Source organism: Echeneis naucrates, chromosome 3, assembly GCF_900963305.1.
Source record: "Echeneis naucrates chromosome 3, fEcheNa1.1, whole genome shotgun sequence".
NCBI classification, from domain to species: domain Eukaryota; kingdom Metazoa; phylum Chordata; class Actinopteri; order Carangiformes; family Echeneidae; genus Echeneis; species Echeneis naucrates.
In genome coordinates this window covers 15,759,211-15,775,423 of record NC_042513.1, presented here as the reverse complement: position 1 = coordinate 15,775,423, position 16,213 = coordinate 15,759,211, and the positions used below count along the sequence as shown (strand labels likewise).

The 16,213-nt window shown below is 41.1% G+C and overlaps 1 protein-coding gene across 1 annotated transcript in view; it reads left to right on the top strand.

Annotated features, from left to right (window-relative positions):
• shank2b (SH3 and multiple ankyrin repeat domains 2b) overlaps positions 1–16,213 on the top strand; it is a 150,565-nt gene that overhangs the window by 64,847 nt on the left and 69,505 nt on the right. The window contains exon 10 of the mRNA XM_029497817.1: positions 7,147–7,213. Coding sequence (XP_029353677.1) covers positions 7,147–7,213 — 67 coding nt within the window. The remainder of the gene's footprint in view (positions 1–7,146; positions 7,214–16,213) is intronic.

Genomic DNA, 16,213 nt, shown 5'->3' with positions numbered 1-16,213 from the left:
GACCTTTCTTGCTTTAGCCATGACAACAGGTCATCTAAAGTAGAGGAAATACTTATTCTAATCGAAATCACGTTCTTTTCCACTGTTGGGGGACAGTGGTTCTGTGGTTGGAGCTGTCACCTTAAGAAAAGAGCGTTCTCCCTGTGTTTGGGGCTCTGGATCTCCAGCTCAGTTATTTGTCTCTGTATATGTCTGTTAGCGTTTGGTCAGCTGAGATCTGACAGCACAGTAATGGTAAGCCCTGTTGAAGTGAAAAGGTTATTGGTTTGAACCTTTATTCTTGGGTCAGTCCATGTGTTTTCATGTTCCCCCCTGTGTCTGCAGGATGGCCAGCTGGTCTTTCTCTATATGCTGGCCCAGTGATAGACTTGTGTACTGTCCAGGATGGACCCCACATTTGCCCAATATTAAATGGGACGGTTCCAGTGGCCCTGTAACCCTGCACAGATAAATGGTGTAGATAATGTAGAAACACACAACGCAGAATGAGTCTTCATCATAGGAAGAGGAAACATCAGGTTTTAGAAGTCCTACAGCTACTTCCAGCCGATGACATACTGTGCTGTCTTCGACTAACACAGAAGGAAATCTGTTGTGGAAGGGATACAAACATCAGCATATCCTGACAGCAGCTTCACGAGCAGAACAGCAAGCAGCCACTAGACACGCTGTGGACTCACTTGTTTTCAAGTGGAAAAACTCACTCTCTTTGCTCTTTCTATCTTTATCGCAGTTGCACTCTCCACCTACACACAAGAGCCAAGAGCTGAATCCACCAAGTTTGTACCTGTTTTCTGAGCAGTTGGCATTGTGGGAAATTTAGGAAATCTTTGAAGTAAAAGCAGATAAAGGGAAAGGGGAGTGGTGCAGCAAAAGTATTAGCTTCAACTAATTAAGCACATAATTCCTGAAATACAAGAAGCATCATAAACTTGCTAAAAGTCTAGCTGTATGGATTTGCAACACATTACCAAAAGTCTATGGGCTTTTCTGGGAAGGCATTTTCTGGCACAAAGTGTTGGAACCATATGGAACCATTTAGACCATATGGGCCTTCAACTTTTACTGTTAGAACATATGGCCCTTTAACATCTACATTTAGTATGCATGGATCTTAAAATGGGAAACTAACAATGGAGAAAAGTAATTCCTAGATATAAAACAAGGTCTTTGTTGTCATGGTTACAATATTAAGATGGCCCTTAGAGTGGCATACCTGGTACCGATTACCGATGATGCTATAATGATGATTGTGGCTCTGTTAAGGAAAGAATACAAAAAAAATATATATATATATATACATATATTTCATTTACTGAAATTAATGAGCACACCAAAAAAAGTGGTATCCACATACAATTAGCCATTTTGTGTTTTGTTTTTCATTTCTCTTATATAGGTTTTTGAGGAGTTGGAGCAGCTTTTGTATTTGAAATTTGTCTTACGAGTCTCTAAATATCTATTTCATTTGTTTACTACACAGCTCAAAGTATATGCAACATAAGCAGTACAAGGCAGACTTTCATGAAGCAAGTGTGCGTGTTTCTGTGCGTGTGCTTTCTTTTGTATTTGTGTTTTACTTTGTGCAGAGTAGGACACTGCAAAGTGCAAATGTTAAGCAACAGCGATAGTCACTACTGAAAGAAGCACGCTTATGACACACTGCTGCATGTACTCTTAATTAGGACACTGTGTGGGCTTTTGGCCATGCCATTTGATAATATCATGTGTCAGTTCAGTGTCTGACACTGTGCTTGTGTGTGTGTGTGTGTGTGTGTTTGCGTGTGCGTGTGTGTGTGTGCGTGTGTGCGCGCTTTGCCTGTTAACCATTGTTACATACAACAAAGGAAAATAATTTCAGCAGAGAGAACTCCCACCCTGTTCTCTGGATTGAGGGCTTTCAAAGAGATAAAAATTCATTTTCCCCTTCAACAACTGGTCACATCCTCTCCACTTCTACCAACTCTTCCTTGCTCTTTTTATCTCCTCACTCAATGTTTGCATCTCTCCAGTCTAACCTTTGTGCTCCTTTAATCCTTTCATCCTCTTTACAAAGACTGATTTCATTTACCTTTCCTCCCTTCTCTCAATGTCCACCTCCACTTTCTTTGTCTCTCCTGCACTTTCTTCCATGCCACTCCTCCAATCTCATTTCTTTCTGCACTCCTCATTAGTCATTGTCTCTTTTCCACTTCCTTCTTCACCTTTTATATTTTGCCCTCTTTCTCCCCTCACACACTGTCTTGTTCTTCCCTTTGCCTTTTCAGACATACTGTAAGTGAAACATTATTTCCCCATTTGCATTTCTTTCTGCCCTCATATTTGGAAACACATGTGGCAAATCCCAGCCACCAGTGATACATCCTCAGTGAAGTATGCTACAGGATTGTCAAAGTATTACCGAGTCCCATGTCACTGTGTAATCACATCTTGTTGTGTTGATTTTTTTTTAAGCGTATAAATAGATGGGTAAATGTTAATTTTGGTTGACTTCAATCCCCAGAGAGCAGTTGAGTTTGGTGCCATAGCAACAATTGCTGAGTACAGCGGTCCAAGACTTGCAAGCAGGGAAACCCACTCTCCAGCCGCCCCATTTTATGTTTCAGGTGCAAAAGCGCCTGAAATACGAAATGACTCAGAATTAAATGGGGACTCTGATGAGTCTGAGGCCAAAATGTTTGACACAAATCTAGCAAGTTGCTTGGCTTCGCTGTTCCTCTCAACGTTGTATCAATTTCACCTCGTAGGTTCTGCATTTTACAGGTTCACGTTATATCTGAAGTGCTGATATCTGAAGATGTATTTCTGGTTTAGTAACCAGAAAAACATCTAGGTTTCTCTCTGTTTTATCAAACCAATGGTCCAAATTTGAATTTAGTTTTGGAGGTCATCTCCCTTTAGACCACAGGTGTCCAACTCCAGTCCTGGAGAGCTACTCTTCTGCATGTTTTAGATGTTTCCCTGCTCCAACACACCTGATTGAAATGAGTGGCTCCTTATCAGACCTCAGCAGAGCTTGATGACGAGCTTATCATTTGAATCAGGTGTGTTGGAGCAGGGTAACATCTAAAAGATGTGTCAAAGTCAAGGCCCCTGGACACATCTGGCCCGGGATCCAATCATATCCGGCCCGCAAGATGGTTTCACTTATCACATTTTTAATGGCCCGGTTGTATGAGGCGCCTGTAATACTACAATGCAATGCAACAGCTGCTGTGCCAAACAGTAGGCTGCCTGCAAGAAACCAAGATTCACGATTCGAGATTCTTTATTTGTTACATGTGGTGCACCCACAGTGAAATGTATCGCATACAAGCAACCCTAATTTCAGCTTCCCTGATGACACACCCATCACGAATCAATTGCGCGACATTTCCATGGAGAGTCTAAAGCATCGTCGTGGGCCCTGCTTTAGACTATATATGACCATGGACATTTGTGTCATCTGAAAGAGCTAGTTCGATCTAAAGAATCATCTGTGATTTAAAAATTTCCCTCAACTTTATTTCAGTGGCTTTTGGGTGCCTGTTGTGATTTTGAGCTGGCTGATTCAGTCTTGGCGCTCTCATGGAGGTGGAAAAATACACTGTGGCGCATGCGTTCAGCAACAAACTGGAGAAAATGAGCAACCAGCTGCTGAACACAGCGCAGCATTTAGCAGCTGGAGAATCGCCTTCTTGGCCCTGAGCTGGCCAATTTGTTGCCTCTGCTGATGTTCCACTTGGCTGTAAGCCATTCACAACACAGCTCCTCCTCCTTCCCTTCCCCCCAGTTTCTTTGCTATACACAACCATATGTCTCCATGACAACCTGTGGAGAATGGGAAAAAGAATCAATGTGGGGGTGGTGATGGGGGGGATGGCAGTATAGTGGTGGTGATGGTGGGTGGCTGAATCATAATGAGGGGAAAATTGTGACTGTGCTTCCCTCTGCTTATTGGTTAGCTGCTTTTTTAATCATACTTAATTAATTCAAATTAAAGTTACGCTTGAAAGTGTACCACAAGCGCCCTTTGCTGCTCAGTGTGATCAGGCCGGATTTTATGTCTTAGCATCCAGAAGGACGAAGACAACTGGCTGAGGAGAAAAATCGCATAATGTAATGGAATTTAGTGATAAGCAGCCAGGGCTGCTTAAATCTTTGATTAAAATCCTGCAACCAAAGTTCTTTTCTTCTGTGAGAGACACTCGCCATTTCATCCAGAGCCAAATACAGAGACTTATCTGATGTGTGTAGGTTGTTGAAGTGAAGCAATTCTCACTTTATTGTCCAAGGTGTCAAAGTACTTCAGAGGTTAAGTTGGTCCTCAGCCTTCAGATCCAAAATTTCACTCTGTGGCTGAGTCCCAGTTCAGGGGCTGCATACTTCATTAGACAAAGTCTGTGAAGGTGTAGCTGTGAAACAGTGTAGGCCAAACTGAAATGAGAGCGATTTTAGCTTGTGTTTTACTGTTACATTGTAAAATGTGGTACTTATTGCTTAGCGACCTTAACAACTTGTAACTCTGAACTCTGAAAAATGATAACTGGACAATAGTTTGTGTCATTGTATTGTCCACATTGACATGAATCTTGAAAGCAGAATTAACTGACAAGCAAACAAGCAGTTTAGTCGTCTATTCACCAATCTGAGACTCTGATTGAACTGTAGCTGTTCTGAAGCAGCACTGAAACTGTTGTTTATATCCTTCACAGATCTTATTTTAGATCCTTAGATTTTATAAACAGAAAGTCTGGAACACATGGACATTGAATGAAAATCAACCTTTTCAGGGTTTTCTTAGGTATTCAAAGTGGGGGCTGAGTGTCTTATCAGTGCTCCAACTATGGTTTAATAGGTTACTTTGGAAAGTGCAGGGCTGGCCCCCATCACAACACACCATTTACAAATTAGTTTTGATGCCACTGGACCCATTAAGGCAAAAATCTCAAATCTGGTGCAGGCAAGTGTTTCACAGGGGACATTAAAATGATTAAAAGATTTCTGACTAGATTCTAAACAAGAAGTAAAGGGGAAATGTACTAATACATTTATTTTAACACATGTATTATTATAATGTACCATAATACAGGTATTCTATCACATTTGTGCAAATACATTCCAGCTTAGTCCACCACTTTTCTGTCCTCCCCGGCAACACTTCCATTGTAATGACAACCTGATGAAGATGTTTTATGGATTAGTTTGTGTTGAGTTCTCTGGGCTGCCATAGAGGATATCTTCCTGCACTTCAACCACCTCAGGTTTACAATTAGCTCAGCATCAGTTTTTAGGTCACAGTGGAAATGAGGACTTCATCTGTCGCTGTCACTTCTTCCTGACATGTTATTCAGTGCCATCCTCTGAGTCTGCTCTGGGATCAGTGTTCCTCCGGGACAATAGGCTGTCATAGATTTGCCACACGTAGCAGCGTGCACTACAGAAAGATCCTTGAATGAGCGAGTGAGTGGGAGATCCAGCCAACATCCATCATCGCGGATATGTCGCCCCTCCTCCAGCTCACTCACAGGAAACATCACATTAGCCTCCACGAAGAAGCACAAGATTAAATTAATTGACTCTCGTTTGAATTCAAAGAAAGAAAGAAAATGATGAAAAATTTAAGCTGCTTTTTCATTTACGTAAAGACAAGGTCAACTGCTTTTGTGTGCGTGTGTGCGCAAGTGTGCAAGTTGGAAGGGGCAGAGAATTACTATTCCAGCTAACTCTGCTTTAATAATACACCTGCTCTCCATCATCCTCTCTCACTCTCTCTCCCTCTCTCCCTTCTTTCCTTTCCTCCTGAATATCTTCTTCAGGAATCAGAACAGGATTATATAATGCTGCTCAGTTTCCCTTGAGGTGTGTGTGTGTGTGTGTGTGTGTGTGTGTGCGTGCGTGCATGCATGCGCATGTACACACTGACATTTGTGTGGAAAATGGACCTGGCTATTTTTACCCTGGTGATTCTCACATGAGACCGTTACTGTAAAGTGTGCAACTGACTGTAAGCAGCATCATGACAACAGGCCGTGATCTGGGTCACTGAAGGCATCATCATCTCTTTGGCCAGTTCAGGAGGAAACATCTTTGCTGCCCCCCAGTGGATGTTCTCAGGACACACTACTCCACACTACTGCAGGGGCCACTAAGTGACCATGAGTTCATTGAATAGCCCCCCAAAAAATCCCAGCAGAACAAAAGAGTGTGCTTTTTAAAATGTAGACATTTTAGGACTGAGTCTTCATTGGATAGCCTAGATGGTTTTACTACAATTTTCTGTCAATGTTATGCAATATTAGAATAAAGAGCACTGTGTTGTAATGTAGCAGATGTGACAAACTGTTGATTATAATGTATTATGCAACCTTTCACTGGTAAATTCTGCTGCAGTAGATTTCAACCTATTTGGCTTGTCAATGGTTTTCTCCTCCAATTTAGTTGTTTTAAAGAAAAACTTCAAATTTCATACATCACCTCTCAGACAACAGAATGTGCTATACACATGCATGGCAATACATTAAAAATAGAAAATATATGACAATAGCATTAAAAGGTCTATGGACTGCTGCGTTTATTCCCAGATTATAGATTAAGTATTGCCAAATTATAGGTAATAAAAGCAATAGTTCTGAATCAGTATAATTTTCAGGACAAGTAAAGGTGTCCACTGTTAGACAGACAAAGAAGGAAAATCAATCAGCAATTTTATTCATGAATTTTACAGCTCCGTTGCATCTCCCAGTATATCCGGTTCTCTCTCGCTCTCTCACTCTCCCTCTCTTGCTCTTGCTCACACATTCGCTCTCTCTCTCTCACTCTGAAAACTTAAAAGCCTCTTCAGCTCTCTCCTTCACGAAACATGTGACTCTACACGTGCACAACATCGTGTCATATGTGAATGAATCATGAGTTTGTATGTGTGTGTGTGCAGATTACCAGATTCCTAGCTACAGATGATTAAAAGCATGGAGATTGGAAGGAATCAGTGAATCAGCACAAACTATGAAAAAAAAGACAGATTTTTTTTCATGCGGAGAGTTTTGTATTTGTAGTGGGACAGTTTACAAAGAGCATTTTCTTTTGTACTCTTTAAAGATGATAGAGTAACTTTTTTTTTTTTTTTTACTTTCTTTGATTCTGTTTCTTCCTCCTCTCTGTCTTCAGGTTGCTATCATTGCTGGGAACTTTGAGCTTGCTGAACTCATCAAGAACCACAAAGAGACAGATATAGGTGAGTGGCAAAGCCAAAGAGTCTCCTTTCTTCCCATCCATGCATCCATCCCTCGCCTATTCTTCCCCAGAGTATTCCTGAATCTCCCCTCAGGATACATTTCAAATCCCCCCCACGGCTTGATCCTCTTAAATGACCTGCTGGTATAATCTCCTCTGTGGGATTAGGAGCGCGTTGCTGAAAGGATAAAAGTTCATGTTTACAGCGGGACAATTCCAGGACCAATAAGGCCGGGAGAAATGATCAATGCCTCAGCCTGTCGGAGCTTTCATGGAAGGCAAAGCGATTGGTGGCTTTCCAGAGGTATCAGCTGATCTGTGCTGTTGGGGTTGGAAGGATTTCATGAAGTAGGTCGATGGATTCGCCATTCGTTGACTGATTGTGATGTTATTTTTTACCTCACAATGCTCAGTTTGGTGCATGTTATGGAGGCATTAGTTAAAACAGATGAAGCTTTTCTAATGTCTTTATGGGTGTGTTAGGATCTCATCAGTAGATGTATATGCTGTTGCCATTAGCAGATATTTCTGCATATGAGATCAAAACACATAGAAATTAAAATGGCAGAATTTGAATGACCCAGGTCTCATAAAAGTAGAATTTCCAAAAACAGGATTATTTTAAAACATTAAATCAGGTTGTAAGGTCACATGTTAATCAGATCCATACAAACAAAACAACCACAAGAACTCGATACTCCTTTATCCCAAGTGTTGATATCCATAAGAAGATATGTAGGTGGTTCTGCCTGATCAGGAGAGAGGACGTAGTGTTTCATCTTCTCTCTGGAACTCTAGTAAAAACAGGTCAGTCAGCCAATCAAAAGAGAGTACCTGACCCTCTACTCTGATTGGTTCAATAATAAATCAATCATTTTTCAGGTGACGACCCCACAGAACGACAAATCCTGCAAGGTTGAATTGGTGGGTGCGGGTTGGACCAGACTTGGGAGTGTTGCTGAGAGCAACAGTTTGTTGTGGCATCACAAAATCCCTAAAGTCAGCTGATTTTGAGCATCAGCTTCTGAATATGTGGACCGTTGATGTCTGCCTTCAGACTGTAGGAACCTTTAAAGTGGTTTACACTGTGTACGACTAAAGCAGGCGCAATTCTTTGCACAGTAATAATCCCTCTTTGGTGTTTGACTGCTGGTTAAAGGTTCATTTTTACATTAAAATCAAACATGGAGCCTCTATATATGAACTGTATGAGTTATTTCACCTTGCATCTGTGAGAGTGAGGGAAGAAGGAGGTGAGAAGATGAGAGCGATTTCTCACCAATATTCAAAAATGAAAACCAAAAAAAAAAATAAAATAAAATACATTTTTTGGAACAGATTCCCTGTTTTGTTTTGTTTAGTTTTTTTCCGGTTTGTTTCTTTGGTTGTTTAGTTGCCACTTACTCAGCTAATAAGTTGTTTCGGCTAGTAATGGCAACAGGCTCATCTCTGATTAAACACCTGATCCAGTCACATTGTCAGTTCTCAAAGCCACGTAAATGGATTCAAACTGAATTTAAATGTGATACTTCTCTGTGCTGCTTCCAGCTGTTGTATCCATGTAGTGTCAATAGTTTATGGTGCCTGAGAGTGAAATGTCTCTGGCTTGATGAAATGAACACATGGGATAGTAGTTTGTGTGGCGCAGAGACAGCTCAGGGATTACTGAGAAAATGAGAAAAGATGAACAAGCAAATAAATAAATATATAAAGGAGGACAGAGAAAGATGAGGTTGACAGTGAGATGAATGAAGAGAGAGAGAATTCTAATCTAATCTGAAAATGTAATCCTGCGATTGCTGCCCTCTCTCATGAACGCCACCCACCAGCAGGCAGCCTCATACGGCAGCAACCTGGTGAAGAAGAGCTAAATGGGACGTCACGACAGTGCAGGATTACCCCCCCCCCCAAAAAAAAACAAAAAAACACCCTTTGTCACTGTTAACATCTGCTGTGCCCCCAACACCGCCACCACCTCCTCCCTCCATTCACACCGATTCAATCCCAACTGTGTGAGCTCGGCTGTAGTCATGAGTGTGGGCCAGGATTAGCCAAAGGCGCCAAGGTATCAGCTCTGCAATCGTTTCAGACTGTTCTGACTTCTGTGGGATTGTGGGATGGGACATTTTTACCTTTGGATTCTCAGTTGGCCACCATGGGTTCAGCCTGCTGCAAAGGTTGGTGCCCCACCTCCCTCCACTCTCCACCCCCTGCCCCATCACCCCTCCGCCTAAATAGCTTCACACCACCACTGCAGCCCAGCCTACCTGCTCTCAGAGACAGCTTGTGTCGTGTTGAATCTCTTGCTAGCGTTTGGAGCTTCAGAGCTTTTGAACGTTGATTCTGTGCGTGTGTGTATGAGAGAGAGAGAGAGGAGCCCTGTGGCTTTCACACTTTCGCTGTCCAGATGATGTAACAGTTCAGCCTCACAGATCTGCCATTTTATTACATCATTGTTTCTATATTTCAACACATTTACAGAACTGGAAACCAACTGGGCAAAATGGAGCTGGCCAGCAGGGGCCTCAGACCCCCCAGGGGCCCTTAAATGACAGGATTCACCCAGTTTCAGATGGTTTCATTTGATTAATTCTGATTTCCTTTAGTAATATTAAGTGTATGCAAAGAGGTAACTCCAGACCACAAGTTGTTTCTTTATTTCTGTCATCTGCACTCTTCAGACCTGATCTGTGCTGCCTCAGGCGGCATCATCGGCAGCTGTATGTCCCAGCCAGTGCCAAATGCACGTCACCAACTTTCACTACTGAGGAAGTCCAGAGGCAGGACACTGAAAATGCAAAATATAGTGAAATTTTGGTCATCAGCCCCCTTTTAACCAGAAATTCAGACCAGGTTAAATACTGAGAATGGTGAACTTTGAAATAATTTCTTTAGAGCAGCACAGAGAATGTTCAGAGATGAGACTAAATGCTTATATAATCTGAAAAATTGAGCTGCTTTTACATCTAATGAGGTAACATATTTGACTGACAGGCATCTTCTGGTTTTGTGTAGCGTGGAGGCTCTGAGACAGACTGTCGTTACAGGCTGCTGTGAGTTCCTCTCTGTGCTAACTGCTAATGTTAGCTCTTCCAACGGCTGAAGAAGAAAAGTCACACTGAAGGTTAAATTAGCTTCATGAGATCTGAACCAGATACTGTATATTTGCTCGTGTCCTTGCTGCCTGGGTCATAGAGGTTTTGGGTCCTTGATCAACTCCCCAGTTGTCCAACTGGTTAATCTGGCCTTCAACTAACACCAGAATCCAACCGCACAGAGCTCAGTAATTCGACTGAAGGATGTATTTTGGTTGAAACCTAAACACCAATATGCTTGAACAGAAGATGTTGGATCACAGCTGCAGATGTTTGCTGTTGTGACATTCAGAAATGTGTTTTCTGAATTTGGACACATACCCACCATGGTGAGTGTGTGTGTGTGTGTGTGTGTGTGTGTGTGTGTGTGTGTGTGTCACATCACCTCAGCCCACAAAGAGAATTGTTGACATTTTGCTTCCAGTCAGCAGAAGGTGTGACAACTGATCTGTCTGTCATCAGTCTGCTGGGACAACCATTGTTGGTGCTGAAAGCAGGGTAAATCTTGTCATCCACCTGCTCACCCTGAGATTGGTCTCGGTTATCACAGGTGAAGAATGCAGTGAATTATTACATCAGCGTTGGCTTCGCGGGCAGTAGGACTGTACAGAGACAGTGTGTATGTGTGTGTGTCAGGGGTGGGGGGGGGGGGTTGAAGTAGGACACAGTGTGGCTGGTGAAGGAGAAAGGAAGGCTCCTCAAAGGGCAGTTAGAGCTATTGGTGTGTAGCCTGATGTTCTTTATATAGCACCCACTGTGTGTGTGTGTGTGTATGTATGTGTGAGACTTATAGACTGTATCTGGATATATCAGTACATCAAGGGATGCACATGGAAATATGTAGCTTGTCAAGAATAGTTAACAATACTGGAAATTCTTCGACTGCCCTCCTGCCCCAGTGTAACCACTATGATCATGTAACCCCGCCCACATTAAAGCTTAGCTTAGTAGTAGAAGTAGTTTTGTTTTTGTTGTTGGTGTTATTATGATCCCAGCTGCAAAGCTGCCTTAAAACTATTATTACTATTTGTCTTATTATTTTCCTCCAATAATGGCAGATGCTTCATGTGTGCAAAACATTTCTGCTTTCATTTTGTCAGCCATCTTAACAGATCGATCGGCAGTATGGCTGCATATTGGTTAGCACTGTTGCCCCACAATAAGAAGGCTGCATGCTCAGTTCCCCGGCCTGGGGCCTTTCTGCGTGGAGTTTGGATGTTCTCTGCCTGCGTGGGCTTCCTCCCAACGTCCAAAGACATCATGTTTAGGTTAACTGGCGACTTTTTGTCTGTAGGTCTGAGTGTGAGTGGTTGTTGGTCTCTGTCTGTCTCTGTGTGTTGGCCCTGTGATGGACTGGTGACCTGTCCAGGGTGACCCCGCCCTCACCCAGTGTGAGCTGGGATTGGCAACCCGGAAATAATTAAGCAGGAGAAGATGAATGAATCAATGAATGTTAACAAATTAGAGCACACACACTGTCCGGATCTATGATCTGTGGCACTCAAATAACCGAAATAAAATCCAATGAGTCTGTTCACATTGTTAGTGAACTCTGCTGACCTTTCACCCCGAGAGCCTGATCTTCCTCATCTCTTCAAACTGCCAAAGCCCACCGCAGACAAACACACTCACACTCAAAGTCACAGTGTGTCTGACTGACTTCCATGTTTTCTTTCCATTAATTCATGTTTCCATTCATTCAGCAGCAGAAATGAAGACAATGCTACACGAACGTGAGCCTGAGTCAGAACAATGGAAACAAAACAACTAATGCAGCAGTGTGTTCATGCCAAAATGTGATCCTAAAAAAGGTTATTTAATGAAACAAAAACAGGACACACACATTTTGTAAGCTGAGGGTAATGAGTGTATAGAGTGAGCGTGTCAGAGGGAGATATCAGTTCTATTTCACCCTCCATACGGCAGAAAGCCTGTGCAAGGGTGATTGACACATGAGCGTATTAGACCACCCGCTGCCTGGTTGTGATAATCCAGCAAGGAGCACACATTGACCAAACACACAAAAACACAAAGTCAAAGTAGTTGACTGTATATTAATTACACTGCTTGTCTATCTAATTCCACATCGCTATAATCATGCCATTTATGTGTGTAGAGACCTAATCAGCATTCAGTATATTAATAAATCATTATATAATAATCAAACTCACCAGGATGCTGGTTTAAGGACAAAGTATTTTTAATTCAGGAGTGGACTGGATTGACTGTTTCCTGCGCGTGAATCCTAAACTTTCGCTCCCATTCTCTGGCTTTCTCCACTGACCTTATCAAAAACAAATGAAAAAAACTGGATCACAGCATTTTTGATTCACTAACCAAAATCCAGAGAGTCAAATGACAATGGGATCTTTTTTTTGGCATCTTAATATTGGTAAAATATAAAGTTGTCATAAATTATCTTGAAATTGTATTAAAATTCATATAATTTATATAATTTTGCATAAGAAATAATAATGCCTGTCGTGTCAACACCTGGGTTAAGCTAAATTACAAAGCATATTTGTTTTCATTTGAGGGCGGGGCCATAGCACAGGAATAATTTTGATGCCTCGCAAAACTAAAAAGGAAATTAATGTGAAAATGTAGACCTTTACCTTCATCCCCGCCAACCTCCTCCTTATGTCAGCTTTGGTCATTTATAAACAATGTTGCTGCAGTTTTTCATTTGCTCCTGCCATCACTATGACCATTTCATGTTGTCTAGCAATAAAACGTAACGATGAGGTCACAGTAACCAGCTGACAGGCGACCTGTCATGTTTCCCAGTCTGTTTGTGGCTCTGCTTGTCTGACCTGTTGGTAGGAGAGCTCCAGAAAGAAGCCTGAGAAAGCAGATGGAAAACTATACTGAGATGTTCTTCGGCTCTTAAAACCACAAATATATCTTATCATGGATATCACTAATTTAGGTTTAATACTGGAGAACTTAGACTAGTGGCTTTGTATATGGACCTTTAATTTAAAGCATGCACCGTTTTTGTTTTTTTGTTTTTTTACTTTTGTTTGGAAAAAACAACAACTTTGATGACCTCATGTTGAACTTTTGGGAAACTGTGAGACTGACAAATCAAGAAAATGTGATTTATTTAAATTTATGGCCTTAAAGATTTATATTTATGAGAGTCGCTGCTCTTCCACAAACACAAAGTGGTTTTATATGTATTTATAGATGAATAAATGAAGACAACATGTTAATTTATTTATCAGTGTGAAATGTTCCTCGTTGTTAAACAGGCATGTTGTCATTGGTGGTTTGTGTTTCACACACATGCTCTCTCAAATCCACGCTATATTTGGCTGATACTTCCAGCAGTGTGTCCGGGAAGGAGGGTAAAATTGATGCACACAATTTCAACATCCTGTCAGAAAGGGATGAAAGCTTCATTGACACTATCAGCTGATTTATTTATTTTTGCCTCCACATGACACCATGTCTGTATTTTTCACTTCAAAAGCTGCTCCAACAAGACAGTTTGATGGTTTGTTCTCATGTAAATCATCAGGCGGAAGTACCGTACAGGACCAAGGGCAGTATTATTTCAATGGGAAACAAGCTTATTGTTTATGTGTGTGATGTGTTACTGATTATCTTAGTTCATTGTCATCAGTGTTTGTGTGTGTGTGTACATGTGGTGCATTCCTTCACATGGCTATATGTATAATAACTGCAGCATTTTACATATTGTTCAGCTGGTCTGCTTTTCTTAGTGATATTTGTGGCTGCAGTCAGTTTGTGCTTTTGTCTGTTTTAATGTGAAACCAAACACAAACTCAACCTTAACCTGGAAGACCAAGAACCCCCGATGTAAGTGAGGGGGACCTAAATAAGTGTTGGACTTCACTGCTAAGCTTCCGTTGCAACGGTGCACTCCGTTTTCAGTGGAGCCTGAAAAACCATTTTGAAATCGGATTTTTTTATTATTATTGCTATGATCATAAATATTAGTACTAGTAGTTGTAATAATAATCCTCTTTCCCTTTTTTGTCACCGCCCTTCTAATTCAGTCATTAGCTGACTGGTAGGTGAGCCCATTGGATCAGGATTTTAGGATTTCAGAATCAAAATAATTGTATGAAACTAATGTAAACAGTTTGGATGAAGCGACAGTTCGCAGTAGAAAAATACAAATGAAGGAGTCTGTTGGATTATTGCATAGTTTATGAAGCATATGCTTTGCATGTGGCCATCTGGTATGTGGCTCTTCAGTTGGGTCACTTAATGTGTGGTGTGTATCACCCCCTCGCTGTGAAGTGACAGAGGGAAGAAACTGAAAGATCGGAGATGTGGAAACCTTCTTGAAGCAAAGTAGGAGCCCATACGCTGTGGTAGGGTCATCTGAATATATATTACATCAAAAAACAGGAAGGTGTGAGCTTTAATGATGTAAGGAGGCACCGCCCCCACCCCCATTCCCCGTTGAGTTGCCTAGCAACACAGAGGATTTGTTTCCTCAGGAAGCTTGTTGGCTCCAAATTGAATTCCATGAAGCGCACTGACAGTTAAGAGAACTAAACATTCATCATCATCATCATCATCATCATCATCGTCCACATTCTCATTGTTTTACTCCTTGCTATCTAATATGAACCACATTTTGAGCCAATGAAGTTTGACAAGGGAATCAGTCTTCACAGTGAACGTTTGTTTAGTTTACGCTCCAATATGACTATCAACATTTATTAAACTTTCATTGTAATATGTATGATCTCATTGTAAAGGAGACGTTTGTGGTTTCCATTAAAGCCTTGTTGTGAGTTTGCCTGACAAAGAGCAGCTGGATTCAACTCCTCTAATTCTCATGCATCCTCATTAGATGCACAAATCAAAATACAGTAAACCCATAAGATAAATGGTAAAGCTGGTGTTGGAACGGGAAAGTAGCAGATAGAAGATGGATGGCAGTGATGACAGATTTAAACTGAAATAAACAGGTTTTTCTGACAAATCTGACTCCACCTACTCTGCTGTTATGAGTAATCCATAAGTTTTTGGTCTTTGTGTGCGTGTAACAGATGGATATGAAATCTATTTAGGTAAATATGGGGATCTTACATATATTAATATGATCCCTGTCATGGTCAAGTTTCCAGGAAATGTGCTGTTTCTAAAGAATCCAAATGCTGTCCAGATATTTCCAACATGAAAGTTTTAAAAGTTTATCTTTTTTTATCTCACTGCAGCTGTCTGCTCCTCCTCACTCCTGCTGTTTCTGTTCTTGCTTTAATGGGGATGATGTTTGCGCGACATGATTTTCATTTTGTTTTCAAAGAGATGGGGGTTTTAGTGTGTGCGTTTGTGTGTGAGTTTGTGCATGTCTTGAAGTTATCAATTCAAATAGTCAGCTGTTGTTTTCTCTGTTCTGTTTATGTTTTATGAATCTTACATGAGGCGACTGGAAACACCTGAGGCGGTTTAAGGATGGAAGGAAAACACAGTTCTTTTCTGTTACTAGACGATTTGTCTCCACATTAAACATTGTTTAATTTCACTTCATGTACTTTAGTTCCTCAGGTTCTGCCTCAGAGGCAGCATTGAAATCACTACCAAAACTCTCCCCTGAAGCCAGACTAATTTAAATGTGAGTATTTAAATAAATGTTTGGAGAAATTTTGATTAAACATATACAAAACAGAATGCGCAAAGTAAAATATAGCAGCATGCAGGTTTTCCAAAGTGTTAAGAGGGAACCTTCAGTATACTTGAAGTGAACAGAACTAATGACCAACATCTGATATTTAAAGGTCCATACGTCAAAGCTCCATATAGTCTAAAAGTTTGATCTTGATTAAATTAAGATATTTTTATTTATTTATTTGTTTGCTTGTTGGTCTCTCCTTTGTCCATCTTACCTGATTCTTTTCTCTCATTTAGTCAGAGAAACCAAA